Below are 22,872 nucleotides of genomic sequence, written 5' to 3'. Positions count from 1 at the left end.
ATACCGAATGGCAGCTCACGTTATCTACTTGTAGGGTTGGTAGGTGAATAAAACTGAAAGTTTTTATAAAAGTTACACTTAAATTATTAGAACATACATACAGGGTGTTAGTGACATCGTAACGAATACTCAGGGGGATGATTCAGACCATGATTCTGAGTTAATATCAGGTGGAATTTTTCGTCGCAAAATTCATGATTTTTTTTTAGTTTTTTTAAAATTATTTTCAATTCTATACTTTTGCGATGGAAAATTCCACTTGATATTAACTCAGAATAATCAGCTGAATCATCCCCCTCAGTATTCGTTACGATGTCACTTGCACCTCGCACTAGTACATACGGTAGCCAAACAAGAAGGTATAGGTGTTAGTGACACCGTAACGAATACTGAGGGGGATGGTTCAGACAATGATTCTGAGTTGATATCAAGTGGAATTTTCAGTCTGAATATTCATGAAAATTTTTGTGTTTTTTTAAATTATTTTCAGTTCCATACTTTTGCGACGGAAAATTCCACTTGATATCATCTCAGAATCATGGCCTCAATCACTCCTCAAAGTTTTTGTTACGATGTCACTAACACCCTATATATAAACTGGGTGTGTATTGCCCACCGGTGTAAGCAAAGCCTATGGCATTCCATGTCCTTCGATCCTGACGCACTTCTCTTGCTTCCTTCACATTCATCAATAGTTTCATACATGAACGCTGCAGAGTATATCGTATTGGCCGTCTTCATTATCTCCTTAACAAGCGAAGTAAATTGTCCCTTAGGAATAAGGTGAAAATCTACACGACTTGCATCCGTCCGATCATGACCTATGCAGGGGTAGTTTTCGCTCACGCGAGTCCCTCTCAAATTCACCGTCTACAGGTAATACAAAATCGTTTCATGCGGAAAGCCACGGGAGCTCCGTGGTTCCTTCGCAATGAAAATCTGCACATTGACCTAGGTCTGCCAACCATTGCCCAATGGCTCAAATTAGCTTCCAAACGTTTTTTCGATTCTGCTCCGCACCACCCAAATCCCCTGGTAGTTGCGGCTTCCGAGTACATTCCGCTTAGGGACGGTACTGAAAAGTATCGGCGCCCGAAGGACGTAATATACGATCCCGACGACCCGACTACTCTAGCCATAGAGGCAGCCAATCAGCTCGCGACACCAAACACTTCAGGACCCCGATACCGACCCCGCCGGCGTGGTCGACGATTTCCCTCATTCAGCGCTTATCGCTATCGACCCACTAGGGTCGATTAATTCTTTCAAATATTTTTCCTCTCAGACGACGCCCTGAGCCGAGGTTCGCGCCCAACTGGGCACCCTCAGGCCTGTTGTCTTAAACGTTGTACCGGGTGAGAGCCTTCAGCGCTCCCCATTTGTCCGGCCAAGTAGTTAATGCCATCTGCGGCAAATCTACAATAAGTCACGTCAAAAAAAAAAAAAAAAAAATATATATCGTATTGAACCTTTTCTAAGGACATCTCCAATTTGGAAAACATTAGTATTTTTTTAATCTATAAGAAAGTATGGTCATTTGTGCTAAGTAAGGCAAAATTTGTTGTTGAAACCAGACAAGTGTGAATCCTATTGTTCCAGAATATCCTATTCAACTATAGTGGAAACCCAAAGAGGTTTCGTCTTAATATGTACCGTATATGAAACTTTTATTAATACACTCACTCACTTAATACTTTGCCAGGCAACTAAATCAACTTATTTTGGTAATGGAAAAAGATAAAATGTGGTATGTGGCTGCATTATATCAATTTACTTAACAGTAACTTATTCAGTACTAAAACACATAATAACGGGTTCTTACCGCGTTTGAAATAGGAACGCGATAAGAACCCGTTAATGGTGCTAATTCACGTAAATACCATCTAATTTTATTTTAAGTTATATCTGTCATTTTCTTATCCGCCGAAAAGGAAAGGGACGGGTAATTGACAAGCATAAAATTTATGGAACACACGTCAATTTTAAGCACAAATCTAAACCAACCGTCTAAAAATTTTACATCCGTCAATAACCCGACACAGTTAAGTAGACAGCACGTCAAACGGATTGCATACCAGCGACGTACCTTTTGATTCGCCCGGGTTATTCATTCATTGACTCATTCTTCCTAAAATTAAGAGTCATCGTCAGTGAATCATCCGCCCCTTTCCTTTTCGACGGATATGAAAATGACGGATATAACTTAAAGTAAAATTAGGCACTGTCTGCAGGAATCGGGACCATTATGTGTTTTAATTATGATAATAACCGCGTAAACTTAAAACAATGTTATTGAGTATTCTCCAAAACTGCAAGCAGTAGCAGTCAATATATTTTAGAAGACTTTTTTTCTACGGACAAATATTTACTGTCGGGAAACTATACCCAAAAAATGTTCGCCAAACCCCTAAATAACGGGCTGGAATTCCCAAACTTGTCAGCGCGGACCGAAGGGTTTACGAGTCGCTATGACTTTATTTATTCCCGATCGTCTCTTATTGAATATGCGGCTTTTACGACAACCTCCCCAGCGAGTGCGGGTTTTTCTTCTGCTTTTTCAATTTACAATAAACTGCTTCACCGTTTACGTTTGGGTTTAAAAATGTCCGTTTATGATCGCACTGGGTTTTGCTCTGACCTGATTTTTAGGTTGGAAACTTTTGCTATCTGGCCGGGATGTGGTTTAACGTTTAGTTGTTGTTACAGACAGACGCAGCAGATGTTTTTAACAGGGATACAAAGTTAATAGAGATATTCCTTCTAATACATGTCTTACAAAAAAAGAAAGAAAACTAACATATAGGTACAAAGTTCAGTGAGTTGTAGTTACTTTGTTCATCTTGCGATGGATGTACCTCTGACTACCTATTATGTGTTATGTTCTTTTTCTATATACTTAGGAATGTAGGTAGATGTAGATATATAGAAGAACCAACCTTCCAACAATCCTAATAACGAGTTTTCCAAACATTAAATATTATTAAAAACAACATCGTATACAACATAACAATTGCAAATGTAGCTACTTCGCTAGCAATTAGGTTTTCGTGGTTCAAGGTCAGAATTAATGTGATTTACAGCTGTAAGCCAACTAATTACATAAAGATTCAATAGCCTAAAGGTGTGGAACGGCTTCTTATTATAACCTAATACATGCAAAACATTTTCCTGTTTCGATTTTGATTTTACACATTAATTTACTGACGTACCACAAGGTAATCCCTTGGGACCGCTTTTCCTGAGTTTTGATATGTTCTGAAACTTAAGGCACTTTTTTCGCGTAATTAGATGTTCTTAAAAGACTTTTACCTGAAATCTTTGTTATTGTCCCTGATTATGTAAATTCCTAGAAGCTGACTCAGAGAATGTAGGTGGAGCTATGCTGTTTAACCCCCCACGTGACATAGTAATGAGCCAAACAAGATTATTCCTACTCGGAAGCCTTAGAAGCAAATAATCCAGTATATAATAGCCAAGAAAATAGCTGCCGATACATTCAACTCTGAACTTCAGAAGTCTCTTGACAAGGAAAGTGATTTTCAAAATGGTGTACAATTTCAAAGTGTTCAAAAAGTGCGCCCCTAATGGGAAGCTTACGCTCTACATGGGGAAGAGGGAATTCGTGGACCATATTTCCTTCGTGGAACCCATAGGTCAGATTGTGGCTTCTTATTTATTTATTTTATTTATAAAGGTACATACAACATTACAGTGTGCCCAATGCGCTGTATGACGAGAAAATAATATAAAAACTAATACAAGAAAAATAAACAATGAATGAAAAAGAAACATAGGACTATAAATAACATGAAAAATATTAAAAATAAAAAAAATACAATTTCAAAATTAAAAATGTGCAATTATTATATTAGATCTGTTGAAATATACAAGATGTAATTGATACCGTAACGAATACTGAGGGAAATGATTTAGGTCATGATTCTGATTTCATATCAAGTGTAATTTTGCGTCGCAAAATTAATGTTTTTTATTTTGTGTTTTTAAATTACTTGATATTAGCTCAGAATCATGAGCTGAATCATGCCCCTCAGTATTCGGCAGGATGTCATTGAGACCCTGTATTTTTTAATGTGTTAAAAATAAATTGTCAGACAGGTTATTGTCCTATCCCTTGTACACTTATCACAAATGTATAGAATAATACTTACAGGCGAGAACAACAATATCAAGCGTGTCTTTACATAACCGTCGTGTTATAACCATTGCTAAATCGTCAACATTATTCTGACTTAGGATGCGAATATTGACCAGTTACAAGCACTTTAGTTTAATTGTAACGGTAATAGTTCTTCGAACGGCGAACAGTGTCATTGTCGAGAAAGAATGGTCGGTTGGGAAGGCTTAAAACATCGGCACGTATGGGCAAGTGTCCATTATGGCGATATACGATACGAACACGCTCAATAGGATCTTATCTATAACCCCAAGAATGAGACCTTGGACTAAACAATGCTCGAACTTGATAAAATATAATTTCATTTGGTCTATCGTCCAGTTACAACTATATCAGATTATCAAATATAAATAAAGCTAAGTAGAAAGAGCCCATAGCAATGCTAACAAGATTTGTTTTCGTAAATTCAATTTGTAATTTATTCTCTTTGGGCCCCGAAACATTGTTTGCATCTTCAAGATATTATTTGTGAACACCGTCGTGTCTATCATGATAATGTATGTTTTTATGATGTTGAATTTCTAACCTAATTTAAATAATATTTTATGGGACATTTCAACTTTCTAGTCCCAACGGTGTCTGGTCGATGATTACCTTTCTAAGATTCCGTACCAAAATGATAAAAAGGAATCCTTATGGTAAGAGTGTGTCCGTCCGTCAAAATATTCTCGTTAACTTGTCTTACCTGTATTTTACAATAAGAATTAATTTTTACCTACTCAGCAGGTTGTTTTTAGTGGTGCGTAGTTGTGAATTTTTCCAAGTTTTATACGTATCAGTTAACATTGTTGGCTCGACTTAATTATAAACGGTGATACGGCTATCACCACCTGTCACGTTGGTCTAGCAGAAAGCTCAGTGAGGCGTAAGAAATATAGTCGGGATCTTACACGTAAGATCCCGACTATATTTCAATTGGAATAGTAGTACAGTCATGAGCAATGTAATGTACCCACTTTAGGACTCTGTCGCACTAACATATTTGACATTTAGTGAGACTTAAAGTCCAACCCAGTCATCCAACATAACGATGTTGGATGTAAATAGGTGAAAAACGTTTTATGAATTTAATACGTATTCCATTTTAAAACAACCAACCATTTCCCTTTCATTCCGCAATCCTCTCTTGTCTCTCGCTCACTCCTCGCTGTCTCTTTCACACAACTTTACGTAACTACAGCATAGAAATAGCTTTGTTTAGTACAGTCATGAGCAATATAATGTACCCACTTTAGGACTCTGTCGCACTATCATATTTGACATTTGGTGAGACTTACAGTTCAATTTGTCAAAAAAGTTAATGTGACATGGTACCAATGTGTGTACATATTAATGCTCGTGACCGTACAATAAACTTGGCTAACTGTCGGATAACAATGGAAACGGGACGGAGCCGCGGCAAGCGTCACGTCTGCGGCGCGTGGCAGCGAATCTGCACGGTGCATTGTGCACAGCTGCATCCATCCATCAGCGCGGTTCATTACCCGCCCAAGAGCGAAGAGCTGCGAACCGCTTACCTGACTTTAAACCGAAGATTTAACTTTTAACGACGCCAATTTCTGTTGTTGCTTCGGTATTTGTTAGCCTGAAAGTGATGGAGCGGTTTGCGATGCTCCCGCTATTGTTTTACTTTGCTCTTTCTATTGGTTTTGTTTACGAGAAAAGACGAAGGAAGTTTTTGTTGAAATGTCCTATAGTATAGGTACCTATTTCTACTGGTAATTATCTTTTTAGTGGGTAATTAGGCTTATTTACGGTTTATTATAGTATTACCATTACTGATTGCAAAAAGCATTATAGTGAACAGATAGGAATGAAAGTTTAATGAACTAAATTAATTTCTTGTTATTTAAACCTAAATCAGACAGGAATCCCTATTGGAACGGATAGGACTAAACGAAATCTGTGCCTTACGCGGTTACGGTTATAAGTTACAACCTTATCGCTTATTATACAGACAGTTCGTTATAGTTTAAAAAATAATTCTTCTCACCAACAGATGGCGTGGTTCTCCTCGACGAGGACTACGTGCGCGGGCGCAAGGTGTACGGGCAAGTTGTGTGCACGTTCCGCTACGGCCGCGAGGAGGATGAGGTGATGGGACTCAACTTCTACAAGGAGCTGTTCCTGGCGTCGGAGCAGATCTACCCCCCGCCTGAGAAGAATAGCTTTGATCTTACGAAGACGCAGGTACGTCATATTACAACACAAGTTTTTTCTGTTTAATGTGTGTTTTTACCGACTTCAAAAAAGGAGGAGGTTCTCAATTCGACCGTATTTTTTATGTTTGTTTGGGGATAACTTTGTAGTTTATGCACCGATTTTGATAATTCCTTTTTATTACTCATCAAGCCAGCCAGTGAAATACCGGACCTCGTGTGGAATATTCTATGAAAATTAATGGTTTTAATTTGTGTCTGTAAATTGGTGAATATTGTTAATTTTCGTTATAGATTTCAGCTGGTTTGTCTCGCGTTGCACAGGGAAGGAGACTTGTTAACACTTTCAAGGACAGAACGTCTAATGAAGTTCCGATTCCAAGGTGTCATACTACCTATTATGAACCATCAATGACCCATAGCCTCTGTCCGTGAAAGGGTTAACGTAGTAGAATTATAACGTGTATGTTATTTTAAGTTCTTCTCTAAACGAAACAACAATAAATAGAGATACGGTTATTGCGGACTGGCCGTTTGTAAAGTGTGCGGGGACGTTATAAGTTGGTTCTGGACAAGTGCACTCTTGCAATATACACTTATGTTGTGCAGGGACGGATGGAAGCCAGGCTACTGAGGACTACAGTCATGAGCAATATAATGTACCCACTTTAGGACTCTGTCGCACTAACATATTTGACATTTAGTGAGACTTACAGTTCAATTTTTAATGTGACATGGTACCAAAGTGTATACATATTAATGCTCGTGACCATACATTAAAAAAACCGTTTAAGTGCGACTTTGACCCGCGCACAGTTCCGGGGCTTTGACTTTCCGTTGAAATACTATTGTCTCCATACATCCAACAACTGTAAATAAGTTTGTAAGTAATCGCAAATAAAATGCGGTTGATAAAATTTTGTGTCCATACACCGATATAGGTTGCGGTTAGTTTACCAAATTCAAAAAGTTTGTAATTACAAAAACGTGGGTTTTGTGATGGAAAAATAACGGTTTTCGGGAATTATTCCTTTACTTGGGCTATAAGACCTTCCTTCTTGCCAAATTTCTTAACTCTAGGTCTATGGGAAGTACTCAAGTACTCCATAGGTTTTTGTTCCGTGAGTAAATGTAAATAGGGCTAAAATGGCTGTAAGCCAGGAATGTGTAGATTCAGAAGGTTTAGGTCATTCGATTCCCGATGGAGAAATTGTCGCAATCGCTTTGTGAGACTGCTTTTGTTTGGCTAGGACATTACAGGCTGAATCACCTGATTGTCCAGAAAAGAGAAGGCACGCTAAGCTGTTAGTCCAGAAAACTACGATTTACCCAAAATGTAGGTAGCAAAATAATATTTTTGTTAGTCACACGGCTACATGACAATTTTAAATAAATTATATTATGTACTTCATTAGCTCCATAGCACTATCAACATTTTTCACAGAATCCGCTTACCTAACCTGAAGATTATGACAGGTCCGGTTTTACAGAAGCAACTGCCTGTCTGACTTTCCAACCCGCGAAGGGAAAACCAGCCTAGTGCAAGTTAGGTCAAATACCTCCGAAAACGCATTTCCCGGGAATGTGGGTTTCCTCGCAATGTTTAGCAATGATCCAAACATGAATTTGAAAACAAATTCGACAATCATTGGTTTTGGTGCTGGATTCGAACCTGATCCTCAAAATGAGAGGCAAGCGTTCTACCAACTGGGCTACCATGGCTCTATTATATTGTATTATGTAGTTCATAGTTCATAGTATTAAAAAAAAACAACATCGCCCGCCGCGCTGTTATCCAAATCCCGTCCTGGCCACTCGACCAGCGCATTCGCCGCGTATGTTACACCGAAAAGGGAGGGAATGTAATTACGATGTTATTTAAGTGTGGTCGGCCGCATTGGCGAACAAACTTGCTCTAATGAGGAATTCAGCCCGCGCAGCCTTGTTTGGTGAGGTCGCCTGACTTTGGAAAAGTTCTGTTTGAACGACAATTTCTCGGTTTGTTAGGCCTATGGGTAATTAGGAGTATTTCACTAAATGCAAAGCTATGGGTGGAATTGGATTTCAGAAACGGAAGTTGTTTACTTCGGAGGTTTTTATTAAGCTTGAGATTAAAATGTGAATAAAGTGCTATTAATAAAACATACTAAAGTCTATTTACATTATTTCTGAGACGATAATTATGTTCCCGGGCATATCGTAAAAATCGACCATTATACGGTTCATCATATTCTTCTTAGGATTACGTAATAAAAGTGGGTGAGAGCTATCTTTTGATTACTTGTGGCTTTGCCCACCCCATAAGAGATAATGGGCGTCTTCTTCTTCTTCTTATCCTGTGGCTTGTGAGGTGGAATACCAACTTCGTAACTTACTGCGTGGCGCGACTTTATTGGTATGAAAATCTGTGCGGGCAATTTCGTGTAGTTATATTTTTTTCCACCCCCATTTTGTCGGTTCTTTGGGTCTCTAACTATCTACATCAGCAAATGAAGTTACTTCCGCATTTATAATTTAAAGGTCACGCCCAGATGTCTTTTAAAGTTCAAATCCCATTCATTCTTTGCCACGAGGTTAATACGGATATTCTCACTTCTCATAGGAGCGTCTCCTAAAGAAGCTGGGTAGTTCGGCATATCCGTTCCGGTTCACGGTGCCAGCCGGCGCGCCAGGGTCGGTGACGCTGCAGCCAGGGCTGGAGGACGAGGGCGAGCCCTGCGGCGTGCATTACTACGTCAAGCTGTTTGTTGGTGACTCCGAGATCGACCGTAGCCATCGCAGGTACCAGCTTCACCCTCCTTGCAATAAAATCGTTCCTTCAACCGACGGCAAAAGAGCCGTACCAAACGCGTAGGCGTGTAACCTAAAATGTACTTAAAAGTACCTTTATCTATTGAACAAGACAAATTTTCACTAACTAAATAACAAGAAATACTCCGCCTATCTACCTACTTCGTCTATTCAAATTCAAATTCAAAAATATATTTATTCAGTAGGTAACATAGTTACACTTTGAATCGTCAATTTTTACATAACGAACGACTCATCCGCCTAAAACTACTGCAGCTTCTCACAACCTGTATAGCCGGGGAAAAGAAGCTGCAAGAAAAACGTCGGCACAGGGCCCTAGACGTTCTTTAAAAAAAAAAAAAAAAACAAAATATTGGTATACAATTGAGTAATTTAGCTGCCTAATATCAGTTCTCAGACAGTTAATCCCATGCATTCATATCTTCTAAATAATCACTAACTTTACCTATTGTACTAATTCTATTTCTCTTTTGTTTTGTATTTTGTTTTTTCCTGTTTGTGCAATAAAGTATTTGTTATGTTATGTTAACTTTATAATAACCTTTTTTGTAAAGTTTTTGTTTAATAACTCTCTTAAAATAGTTGAAAGGCAAATTCTGAATGTCAATGGGAATCTTATTGTAAAAACGTATACATTGCCCCTTAAAAGATTAAGTAATCTTATGTAATCGACTGACTTGTAAAGCAAGTTTATTTTTATTCCTGGTATTAACAATGTGCCGATCGCAATTTATTGCAAATAATCCAATATGTTTTTTTAAATGTATTAAGTTTTCAAAGATATATTGTGATGCCAAAGTTAAAATATTAATTTCTTTAAATTTATTTCTAAGTGACATCTTGGGTCCCAATTCCGCTTGTAATATTTATTGCCATGAATGACTAACATCAGAATCAAAATTTTGATAACCATTTATAGCCTCGACTAGTCAGTTTTCTGGGGCAGACTTACTCGTAATCGGCTAATCAGCCAAACAGTTCGTGGCTGACTTTGCAGACTGACGTACCTGCAATTTTTTGCTAAAATATTTTTTTTCTTTTTCACAATAACAAAAGGTGCAAATCAGATTCGCTAAAAATTTGAGATACGTCAGTTAGCGACGTCAGCGAAGAGTTATGTAAGTAAGTAGTCGGCCCATCTCTAGTAATTATGTACTTATTTATTGCTAAAATGACTCTAAAATTCTATTCGTAATATGCTGTACTTTTTATTTAATTTTATTTATTTAAAAACCAACAATACAATTACATGAAATTCATACATTACGACATTGACATCCTTGATGGGTTTGAAGTGTATAAAGTTCACGTGTGGCAAGATGCTAATAGTGGGTAGGTAATCTAATGAAGATCTCATAACAATTTAACGTAATATTAATGCATGATATAAAAATAATAGGATAAGTTAGTGACTTCTTCTTCTATCGTGTGGTTGTGAGGTGGATTACCAACCTTATCAACCCTGGTGTCAGGGTTATTATTAAGCCGCCAAAAGCCACCATGGCTCATGTAACGACTACGTACTTATATCACGTGCCTTCCGAAGCACGGATCATCTTACTTTCAGACAATCAGGTGATCAGCCTGTGATGTCCTAACCAAACTAGGGATCACAAAGTAATTTTTGTGGAACGTCCCCTCCGGGATTCGAACCCGGGAACTACTGATCGTGAGCCTAACGCTCAACCACTGGACCATGGGATCACTGGATTAGGTAGTGACTTAATAATTAACAATTGTTAAGCGGTACTGAGGTGGACCGACGATCTGGTGAAGGTCGCGGAAAGCCGCTGGATGCGGGCAGCGCAGGACCGATCGTCGTGGAGATCCTTGGGGGAGGCCTATGCCCAGCAGTGGGCGTCGTACGGCTGATAATGATGATGATGATGATGACTGATGTACCGTAGCAAGACCTATTGGCACAGGCGTGAGCGCGAGTCATTTGATTAGTTTGTAGCTTTGCAGCGATCTAAGTATAATGTATCTGTCATCGCGTCCGTTTACAAACAACTTCGTTATTAAGCATGCTGTTTTGCAAAAAACCGAAGGCAAGTTGTAAAACGCCGAGGAAAGTCACGAAGACATACTTGTTTGTTCCAGGAGCACCGTAGCTCTAGGCATCCGTAAGGTGCAGTATGCGCCTACTAAGGCAGGCCCGCAGCCGTGCACTGTGGTGCGGAAGGACTTCGTACTGTCGCCGGGACAACTCGAGTTGGAGCTTACTTTGGACAAGCAGGTAATGTTTCTGCTGATATTTAATTACGCAGCGTAGCCCATGGGCTACTAGCATGCTACGCCATATATCAATGATATATATCAATATATAGAAAACCCATGTCTTGTATATGAAAATTTTGGATAACCTCCATTGGACAGATGAGGTTATCTAAGCTGTTAATTTATAATATGTGATCAAAATTACAGCTGCTAGAATAATATTTTCATTCCACATATTCCTGATACGTATGTCTATTTCGCAGTAGCCTGCTTATTATATCTTTATCCTACTGTCATTCTAATCAGAATCTATTTATTGAAGCAAAGCATATTGTAAATATCAATGCTCGTGACGTGACAACGCTCCTGCGGGAACGCTCTCATACATCACCGTATGTTTGGATTCCCCGCTTGTCCAAAACCAAGCGCTATTTCTTTTGCCAATTTTTTTATAACTTATATTTGTTCCAGCTATACATGCACGGCGAGACGGTGGCGTTGAACATCTGCATCCGTAACCATAGCAACAAGGTGGTGAAGAAGATCAAGGCTTGTATCCAGCAGGGCGTGGACGTCGTGCTGTTCCAGAGCGGCCAGTACCGCAACGTGGTGGCCAGCGTCGAAACACAGTGAGATATTTACAAGACCGAAGTCTCCTTGCTTGTATACCATAGTCACGGACGGAAAGGCTATTAATTGGTTTTGATTTTAAAATGTCTTTATTGATAAATTATAAATAAACAGTCTTATAGTCATCATAAACTGCCTATATACGTCCCACTGCTGGGCACAGGCCTCCCCTCAATCAACCGGAGGGGGTATGGAGCATACTCCACCACGCTGCTCCACTGCGGGTTGGTGGAGGTGTTTTTTACGGCTAATAGCCGGGACCAACGGCTTAACGTGCCCTCCGAAGCACGGAATCATCTTACTTTTTCGGACAAACAGGTGATTCAAGCCTGAAAAGTCCTTACCAAACAAAGGACAGTCTCACAAAGTGATTTCAACAATGTCCCCATCGGGAATCGAACCCGTACAGTCTTATAAAAGACCTTATTCTAATGTAAACGTAATAGAAGTTAAATAACCTTTATAAACTGGTAAGATGTCTAAATGAAAGTGGGTAGTATGTAGTGAAAAACATAAGTGGTTCCTTTAAGAGGAAATATATAACTAAATCGTGCCTTGTTTTGCGAAATTAGACACTTATAAATCAGCAAAAGTACCCTTAAACATAAGCACAAACATAACTGCGCCTATGATAACGTAAACAAATATAATGTTGTATTCCAAAGTGAATGCAATAGAATGACTAAACGCATCTGAGCTAAAATCGAGTTGTATTGGAAAGGAAGACTCATCTTTGAGATTGCCGTGCAATATCCACTTCTAGACCATTCATCATCTCTTGTCGTTGTAGAATTCTAATTGTAAAGTTGCCTGGCAGAAATTGCTATTTAGCAATAAGGCCGCCTATTGTACTTATGTTTTTATTCGTATGTTTATGTCCTTTGTATATGTCTTTGTGCAATAAAGTATTATTGATTGATTGATTAAATTCTCCATTCTTTTCTATCTAAAGCTAATTAGATACGACGTTCGCCTTTTCTTTAATTTGTTCCATGCAACCGAGCTTGACCGTTAATTAAACTATATCTTTGTAACCCATATAGATAGATAGATAGATAAAATACTTATTATTACTACTTATTACTTATTATTTATGTTAACAGGGACGGCTGCCCCCTGCAGCCAGGGTCCAGCCTCCAGAAAGTGTTGCACCTGACTCCATCTCTGGACCTCTATCGCGACAAGCGTGGGATTGCGCTCGATGGTCAGCTCAAACGTAACGAGACTACCCTGGCTTCTACTACTCTGTAAGTTTTCTTGAGTCTCTAGCACATGTTGTAAGTACATTTAGAGCATGTTCTACTGTGCCGTTTTTCAATCTGGGATTTTTAGAGAAGACGTAGTTATTTGCGCTTACAGACCAGGGAAGATGGAATGTCGTTGGTTTGTAAGGGCCCTAAGATTTTTTTGATCCTATAATCCACTTACTACCACTTCGGCACTTCGAATCCCGGTGGGGAAACATCACACAAATCACTTTCTGATCCCTAGTTTGGTTAGAACAGTACAGGCTGATCACCTGATTGTCCGAAAGTAAGATGATCCGTACTTCGGAAGGCACGTTAAGCCGTTGGTCCTGGTTACTACTAACTGATGTGAGTAGTCGTTACATGAGCCATGTCAGGGGCCTTTGGCGGCTCAATAGTAACCATGACACCAGGGTTGATGGGGTTGGTAATCCACGTCACAACCCACACGAGGGAAGAGAACCACTTCGGAACATGTTATGGTTGAAAAGAAAGAACGAATTTCATTCAGATTCAGAATACGGTTCAGAAGATCTTTGTTATTCAAATCCTTCAGTAATGTAGCGAAAGCATATACTGAGATACGCGTTTGCCTACTTAATAGATAGTACGTCAGTGTTTATGGTAGAGCGACGCACTGAAGCGCATGGTTCGTGCACGGTTGGGAGCGTGCATACTACGTACGAGTAATGCATCGTTACACAGCCACCAAGCTCCAAATGGATGCCTTAAAACCTCAAATTTATATCCGTGAGTTTCTAGTGAGCTATTTGGATCCCTATACTTACCCTGTTTCTATGAAAACTGCATTTAACAAGTAAATCATAAATATTAGTATATAGGCTATTTATGTATGTTATGTGTGTATAGGGATAAATTATCAACCAACATGCCTGGGGAGATAAGCAGCTGAACGCATTATATGTTTTTATTCGCTTCCAGGGCAGCATCGTAATCACAGATGGTAAAGATACCATATTGTTTAAATTCGATTATTTTTTGTCGAACATCTCATTCCCCTAAAACTACTGCAGCTTTTCATAAACCTGTATAGCCGAGGAAAAGTAGCTGCAAGAAGAACCTCGGTACAGGACTAGATATTCTTAAAAAAAAAAAAATATTGAATACAATTTCAGTAGTTTGGCGGCCTAATATCAGTTCCCAGACAGTTAATCTCATGCATTCATTCAGTTGGTAGAACGCTTGCCTCTCACGTTGAAGTCGCAGGTCCAACATAGCCAGCACAGGCCTAAACCAATGAATCCCAGGCGGTTATTACCATACATTTCCATCTTCTAAATAGTGGTTGTTGTTGGTGCTTAGGTTGCTGGACCCGGAGCAGCGCGACGCGTTTGGAATCGTGGTGAGCTACAGCGCCAAGGTGAAGCTTTACCTCGGTGCCCTCAACGGAGAGCTCGTGGCCGAGCTGCCCTTCATACTCATGCATCCCAAGGTAACTAACAACAGCATTTTTTTTTGACGTGACTTATTGTAAATTTGCCGCAAATGGTATTAACTACTTGGCCGGACAACTAACTACAGTCAACAACACCCTGGCACACACAGCACAACTTGTTTGGCACATACAAATTACAGAGTTACAAATGAAAGAGCCGAGTGCAGAAATATTTATGTATTATGGAGTATTTATGTGGGCAGAGTACTCTAAACCGGCGGGCATGAAGGTAGACTTATAAGAGTGGACGAAGCAGTATGTGTGTCGTAGATTTTATCTAAATAAACTTTTTTATTATTATTGTATGTCTTTTTCACATCTCGGGCCTATGGAGGCCCGGACTTTTGGAAGGCGTGCGTGGGGCCGAAGCCAACACGTAGAGGCCCCTTAAGACAGTTTAATCTAAATGTGGTGTGACACCAACCGGCGATTATCCCTGTATGCACTATGGGAGTGCACCCAAAGACAATCCCCGGTTCGTATTATTAAGTAAAATTGGTGTACCAGGATCGTAGTAAGAAGAATTCCGTGGTTTCGGTCTGCCCCAAAGGGAAATAGGCGTAATCTTATGTGTGTATGTAGGCTCCTCACGTCTGGCAAGGCTTTTTAAACAAAAGGCACAATGCTGTCGCAGAAGTCGAATAAAGATCACGTCAAATCTATCAATCAATCAATCAATAATACTTTATTGCACAACAACATATACAAAGGACATAAACATACGAATAAAACATAAGCACAATAGGCGGCCTTATTGCTAAACAGCAATTTCTGCCAGGCAACCTTAGGGTGAAAGAAGATTCATTGGAGCACGGGCTGGTGCAATAAACATATAATGATACCAACATTGTTGAAGTTAAGCAACTTTCGCAAAGGCCGGTCATAGGATGGGTGACCACAAAAAGTTTTCATCTCGAGCTCCTCCGTGCTTCGGAAGGCACGTTAAGCCGTTGGTCCCGGCTGCATTAGCAGTCGTTAATAACCACCAATCCGCACTGGGCCCGCGTGGTGGTTTAAGGTCCGATCTCCCTATCCATCCATAGGGAAGGCCCGTGCCCCAGCAGTGGGGACGTTAATGGGCTGGTGATGATGAAACCAACATAACAAAAAAAAATATATACTTATCTAAAGAATCTACTTATATGCATCTTTCTAGGAAATTCGTGCCTAAAGTTACTGAAATGAGATTACTTCATATTGCTTTCCCTAACTTAAATCTTTCCTATAAATAATTCATTAGATTCTCTTTCACGGGAAAGAAAGTACCGCTTGCCGCTTGAGATTAATAATTTCTGATGTAATGAAGGAGTTTCCAGAGTACGTTTCCAAAAAATAATATTGACGCTGCTGTTGAGATTAAGTGATAATTACCTATTTACTATATATATTCAAAAATACAATGTATTTGGATCACTATGTAGGTATATATGTTAGGTTATGTATATAGGTTAGGTATATATTATATTTGTAAGTATGTTATATATATTTATTTGCATGTATTTTGTTGGTGAAATTGTACTTTATTGGTAATAAGTTGTACTTATAGTTTGTACCCGCAATCTTTCAATTATTATTTTTTACATTTTACCTCACCTTATGGTTGCCTGGAAGAAATCGCTTTAAGCGATAAGGCCGCCATTTGCCATGTACTTAATTAAGAGACTTTTTGTAATTATTTATTTTTAGTTTGGTGCAATAAAGTGTATTTGTATTGTATTGTATTGTATTGTATTGTATTGTATTGTGTTGTGTTGTGTTGTGTTGTGTTGTGTTGTGTTGTATTGTATTGTATTGTATTGTATTGTATTGTATTGTATTGTATTGTATTGTATTGTATTGTATTGTATTGTATTGTATTGTATTGTATTGTATTGTATTGTATTGTATTGTATTGTATTGTATTGTATTGTATTGTATTGTATTGTATTGTATTGTATTGTATTGTATTGTATTGTATTGTATTGTATTGTATTGTATTGTATTGTATTGTATTGTATTGTATTGTATTGTATTGTATTGTATTGTATTGTATTGTATTGTATTGTATTGTATTGTATTGTATTGTATATTAAGGGGCAAGTCACAGGGACTGTAAACTGGAACCTGACAGAGGGCAGCAGTAACTGTCAGCACAATTCAGAGTAGGAGGACAGGAGTCCTAGTATGGCTTTGTAATAGACTACTCTGGGCGCCATCCCACTTGCGTCAGACAGAGTACTGCGGGGCGGAAGCCAAGAGGGAAACCACTGCCCTATTTTTCCCTAAATGCCGCACCGACAAGAGCGTGGCTCTTAAATTGATGATGATGATATAATATTGAATTTTGTTGGTATCTATATTTCTGCTATTTATTTTGGTCAGAATAATAACAGGTGGAAGATGTAATTGTGTCTGGGTGTAATAAAAAGGGTCATCATTTATACCTAAAAAAAGATAAAAGATGCATTTGTCTGTTATCCATGAAATTAGAAGGTTAAACGAAGGAAAATCTTTACAGAGCCATTTTTATTTTTTTTGAGGAACGTAGCCTGGATAGTCTCTCATTGTTGGAGATAAGTTCTTTGAAGAGGGAGTTTAGAAGCGGGAGTTTTTTTTATTAATAATATAGGCTCCTAACAGCCCCCGTGGTCTAGTGGTTAGAGCGTTAGGCTCACGATCTGGAGGTCCGGGTTCGATTCCCGATGGGGAAATTGTCGAAATCACTTTGTGAGACTGTCCTTTGTTTGGTAAGGACTTTTCAGGCTTGAATCACCTGATTGTCCGAAAAACTAAGATGATTCCGTGCTTCGGAGGGCACGTTAAGCCGTTGGTCCCGGCTATTAGCCGTAAAAACACCTCCACCAACCCGCAGTGGAGCAGCGTGGTGGAGTATGCTCCATACCCCCTCCGGTTGATTGAGGGGAGGCCTGTGCCCAGCATTGGGACGTATATAGGCTGCTGATGAATATAGGCTCGCGTTTGACTACAATCTTTACCGGGTGAGATCCTTCAACGCTCCCCATTTGTCCGGTTAAGTAGTTAATGCCATCTGCGGCAAATCTACAATAAGTCTAGGGTGGATCACGCTTGTCTAGCCTTGAAGACTTCCAGATTATAACGAGTTGAAAAAAATCCTTCCCCATTCGCATCAAAAGAGAAGAGGCGAAACGTTTAGTGCGGATTGGTGGTCTATCCACAACATAAGGATGAAATGCCCGCCGACGCCTAGTTGTCCGTAGATGGAATGGAATGGGTGGAATTAACTGGTTTATTAAGTTCGTCGGTTGACTTATGGCATAGAATAAGGAATCATCATCATAATCATCAGCCCATTAACGTCCCCACTGCTGGGGCACGGGCCTTCCCTATGGATGGATAGGGAGATCGGGCCTTAAACCATCACGCGGGCCCAGTGCGGATCGATGGTTATTAACGACTGCTAATGCAGCCGGGACCAACGGCTTAACGTGCCTTCCGAAGCACGGAGGAGCTCGAGGAATAAGGAATAATACTACGCATAGAACGGCAAGTCTCCGCTCCCCACCAGCGGCTAAGCTAGGTTTCCTCACCCCCTCTAGGTCGTACTTTAGTCAGCAATCGTATGGGCGTAAGCCGTCACACACAGATGCGCGTGTACGGTCACGAGCATTAATATGTATACACTTTGGTACCATGTCACATTAACTTTTTTGACAAATTGAACTGTAATCTCACTAAATGTCAAATATGTTAGTGCGACAGAGTCCTAAAGTGGGTACATTATATTGCTCATGACTGTACGACAACGTTAATGTGTAGTGTGTTAAACGGATGGTTTTTGTATGAAGTGTCCGGGGTGTCTATAGTATTGCAAATAAGACTAGTGTTTCTATAGGGACGCCTACGTCGTTCCTATCAATACGAGACTTCGCTGTGAGGTGGGTAGACGTTTTCGCCATCTAATTATTAACAAACAGATTTATAATTTATTAATTATAGTTTACTTTATATATTTTTTTATATAATAATAGGGGTTCCCGTTTTACCACAATCTCACCTGATGGTAAGTGACGATATACTAAAGTGGATCACACTTACCTAGCAAATGCCTATTCACTCAAGCCGTGAAAGGTCTCAGATGTGAAAATAAGCTTGTCGCCCAGATATTCTATCACCTTTAGAGAGGACATAATTTATAGAGGATGTTCACACTAATATTATAGGTGCTAAACTAATTCTGTCTGCCTTTTATATTTTCACACTAAAACCGCTGAACTGTTTTAGATAAAATTTGGTATGGAGATAGTTTGAAACTTAGGGAAGAACATAGGATAGTTTTTATCCTGGAAATCACCCCTAAGGGGATGAAAAGGGGATAGAAAGTACGTGCCGCGTGTGATAACATAAGTCCTCTACAAAGTCGTAGGTCATAAACAGTAAGGACTAAACAACACGACAAAACAGTAAGGAGTAATTTGACTAAGGAAAAATCCTATCCTATAGACAATATAAGCTCTCAGTCCGGTTCTAAAAAATATGTGCAAATTCTCAACCGCATATCGGTACCTGCAGGATACAAACAGGCAGCGTTAGCATTAGTGTGGGTAATATTTTAAATGTGATTGAATGGTGCCTATTCGGGTGAACACAAACTTAACCTAATTTTATTTTGACAGCTCTTAAACTAGTCTTGTCCTGTATTTACAATACGTGCAAGAAAGGGATGTAACTAGTTTTAGTCCTATCAAATTACGAGTAAGTTAAAATTAAGTTCGAATCGGCATCATTTTGTTTTTTTTGCACCAAACACTTTAAAAAATGCTTTCTAGAAATAACGAAAAGAGGTACTTTACTAAACATTAATTGATTAATGTTGCAATATGGATGTTGCTTCAGGACGGAAGAGCCAAGTTGATTCACGCTGACAGCCAGGCCGACGTGGAGATGTTCCGCCAGGACACCGTGCATCATCAGGAGAGCGTCGAGGTCTACTAGCCACCTGAACAACATACTACAGGGGCCATAGACAAATTGTAAACGATTGTCAATTGACAGTGACAGTTATAAATATGCATGGGATTGACATAAGGTGACATATTAATCCCATTAAATTACTAAAGTCAAGGCTGTATGGTCCTCAGATCTTTGCCTGCCTTATATAAGGCGAATTTAAACAACAACAACATATGTTTTTACTACTGTCACTGTAGATTGTCATAGGCCCCGATTCTTAAAGACACCGCCTAATTTTATTTTATGTTATAAGTACCCGTAATTTCTTTAGGTACCTGTTACTTTCTTATCCGTCGAAAAGGAAAGGCACGGGTAATCAACAGGATAAAAATTAACACACGTCAATTTTAAGTAGAAATCCTAAACAATACTTTCAAAGTTTTGTGTTTAGAAGCGTTGGTGTATAACCCGCGGTATTGATACAACATCGCACGTCAAATGGGTTGCGTACCAGCGAGATACCTTTATTCATTCATTTTAAAATTAACAGCTGTCAATGCCAATCACCCGTCCTTTTCCTTTTCGGCGAATAAGAAGTGACAGGTATAACTTAAAAGAAAATTAAGTGTCTGTTCGAATCAGCACCAGTATGTCTTTTACTCTCATCATCATCATCATCATCAGCCCATTAACGTCCCCACTGCTGGGGCACGGGCCTTCCCTATGGATGGATAGGGAGAATGTCTTTTACTCTATGCTAATTTTATTATCTTTGTGCAGCGATATTTGAAACTATGATGGGAAGGTATTACATTTACTTACCTAATAAAATAGGCAGGTCATTGGCCCTGATTCCTGCAGACACCACCTAATTCTATTTTAAGTTATACCCGTCATTTTGTTATCCACCGGAAAAGGAAAGGGACGGATGAGTGATAATTGTTAATTTTAAAATGAATGAATGAATAACTCGGGCGAATAAAATAGGCATCTCGGCCAATATACAATTTTGGAAGGGTTATTTAAAATTCTACCTAAAATTGACATGTGTCCTATAAATTTTATACCTGTCGATTACCCGTTCCTTTCCTTTTCGGCGGATAACAAATTGACAGGTATGACTTAAAATAAAATTAAATGGTATGTACTGGAATCAGCTCCTTTACTGTTCTGAATTATATCTAAAGAAAGAATCAAGGTTATTTTTTTTAAATCAAGTTCAAGCTAATATAAAATAGAAAATTCAAATAACTAGTGAGAAGAATCTCGATACCGATATTATCTAATTCTTTTTTCAAACTAAAATCGCGAAAAAATTCTAAGTCAATGCTTAGGTGTAATATTTTCTTCTAAATTACTACAATGAATCGTATACCTACTATAGGCACCTACTGTGTTTAATTTTCGTGTCTTGCTTGTAAGTCTAATATTATCTCCGTTTGTGATATTTATATAATTATCCTTTGCATCTCTTTTGGGAGCAAGCAGATAACATTGTAGGTGTTGCTTCATGCTTATTTAATTTAAGAACACAGAAAAAAGAATAATAAGTACTACAATATAGATAGCGCTGTACAGGTTTTCCTTCGTTTAACCTTCTAATTTAATGCATATTAAACACATGCATCTTTTATCTTTGTTTTTGGGTATAAATGATGACCCCTATTTTTAAAATCGGGTACAATTACACCTTCCATCCATTATTATTCTGATCTAAATGAAGGGAAGCAATATAGGTACCAACATAATTATATACAAAATGTGATACAAATATCGAGTAACAATTACATTGTATTTTAGAATAATTATGTACCCGAGTAATAAGAAAATACAACTATATTGTTTTTGGTCGACGTAGCCTGGAAAGTCCTTCATTTAAACCAGGGATGTTATTATTATGAATTTTCGGATACGGATTGGATACGGATTTAAGAATGATCATTATACCGGATACGGTTACAGAATTTCAGAAGTAAAATACAAATAGGTAATAAAGTGGTCTTATTTATAACGACAAGTTATGTAATGTTAAGACGACAAAAGAAAAAAACAAACCATGCGCCCGGCTTGTGTGTCGGCACTGGCAGCGGCCAGCCGATCAAAACAACTTGTCATAACGTGTCTCAATTAGGCTCTGCCCCTATCCAATGTTATCAGAAACTTTTATTTCGGATTCGGTTACGGTTACGGAGCTCCCTAACATCCCTGATTTAAATTTATGATTTGTAGTCTCACATGCTTTATATTCATTTCTAATTCAACATACTATCAGTATATTATTGCTGTATAATCAGTGTTGAAATAAATTATTTTACTATTTATATAAGATTTTTATTTCCGTATTGGTTCCTGATAATTAGTAGTCGTGAACTTTCCGGCTTGAGATCTGTTGACATTAATTAAGTTAAGCGTTTCATGATTTAATCAGAACGCTTCGAGAGCAGATTGGAGTGGCGAGCAAATAGTTCAACTCTTAGAATTGAATCTGGAGGAATGCTTATTCTGAGCACTAATTTATAATTTGAGTATTTATTTAGCTCAATATATCGGAAATTACAAAAAAAATGTTAGGTAAGTATTAAGTAACTTGTAACGAACCTATAGTCAGTTTCTTGTCAATTCTTTTCTTCAGCCATTACACCTGGCGCAATGACGTAGATTCAAAGATGTGAAATTGCTCATTAACAAGTTTGTGAGAAGTTAGAAGCTGCAGTAGTTTTAGGCGGATGAGACGTTCGTTATTTAAAAATTGACGATTCAAAGTGTAACTATGTTACCTACTGAAAAAAGATATTTTTGTAAGTATTTGAATTTATCCATGATAATTACGTTGAATAAATGATTCTGATTTCTGAAAGGAAACAGCGTGAGGAAACCCACATTTCCGAGATTCTTAATTTTCTCTTGCGATGCTTTTACGGCAAATAGCGGTCACACGTCGTACTCATTGTTACATAATTCATAAATAAAATTTGAAATTAATTCGAAAAGTAAAATGAGTATTAATTTGGGATCATCTTAGATGGGCTTCTATTTCTAGATTATCATTTTATAATTTATCTTTGACCCAGGCAAATACATTATTTTGATCCTTGCGAAGTACAGAATAAGACTGTGCAAGAGGATGAAGAGCGCTTTGTCCCAGCACGTCGCTTGCAGAAACCTTCAACCCTGCATTAAAGAGCTGCATCCGCACTACTCCCGGCCGACAACGATTTCCTTTTCGAGTCACAACACAATTAATCG

The 22,872-nt window shown here is 38.6% G+C and overlaps 1 protein-coding gene across 2 annotated transcripts in view; it reads left to right on the top strand.

The window, feature by feature from the left end:
- Positions 1-21,643, top strand: part of LOC126369869 (arrestin homolog) — a 164,945-nt gene extending 143,302 nt beyond the window's left edge. Inside the window, exons 1-8 of one of the 2 annotated variants that reach the window (XM_050014498.1) lie at positions 5,673-5,897; positions 6,195-6,385; positions 8,957-9,135; positions 11,266-11,401; positions 11,854-12,011; positions 13,116-13,259; positions 14,583-14,712; positions 19,570-21,643. In XM_050014498.1, coding sequence (XP_049870455.1) covers positions 5,882-5,897; positions 6,195-6,385; positions 8,957-9,135; positions 11,266-11,401; positions 11,854-12,011; positions 13,116-13,259; positions 14,583-14,712; positions 19,570-19,668 — 1,053 coding nt within the window. In that variant the 5' untranslated portion in view covers positions 5,673-5,881 and the 3' untranslated portion in view covers positions 19,669-21,643. Of the gene's footprint in view, positions 1-5,672; positions 5,898-6,194; positions 6,386-8,956; positions 9,136-11,265; positions 11,402-11,853; positions 12,012-13,115; positions 13,260-14,582; positions 14,713-19,569 lie in introns of those variants that run through there. The other variant, XM_050014561.1, reaches the window with a different exon arrangement.
- The last annotated feature ends 1,229 nt before the right edge of the window (positions 21,644-22,872 follow it).

Source organism: Pectinophora gossypiella, chromosome 1 (genome assembly GCF_024362695.1).
Source record: "Pectinophora gossypiella chromosome 1, ilPecGoss1.1, whole genome shotgun sequence".
In the NCBI taxonomy this organism is placed as follows: Eukaryota; Metazoa; Arthropoda; class Insecta; order Lepidoptera; family Gelechiidae; genus Pectinophora; species Pectinophora gossypiella.
Note: the sequence above shows the minus strand (reverse complement) of the source record. Positions and strands in the feature narration are given on the sequence as shown.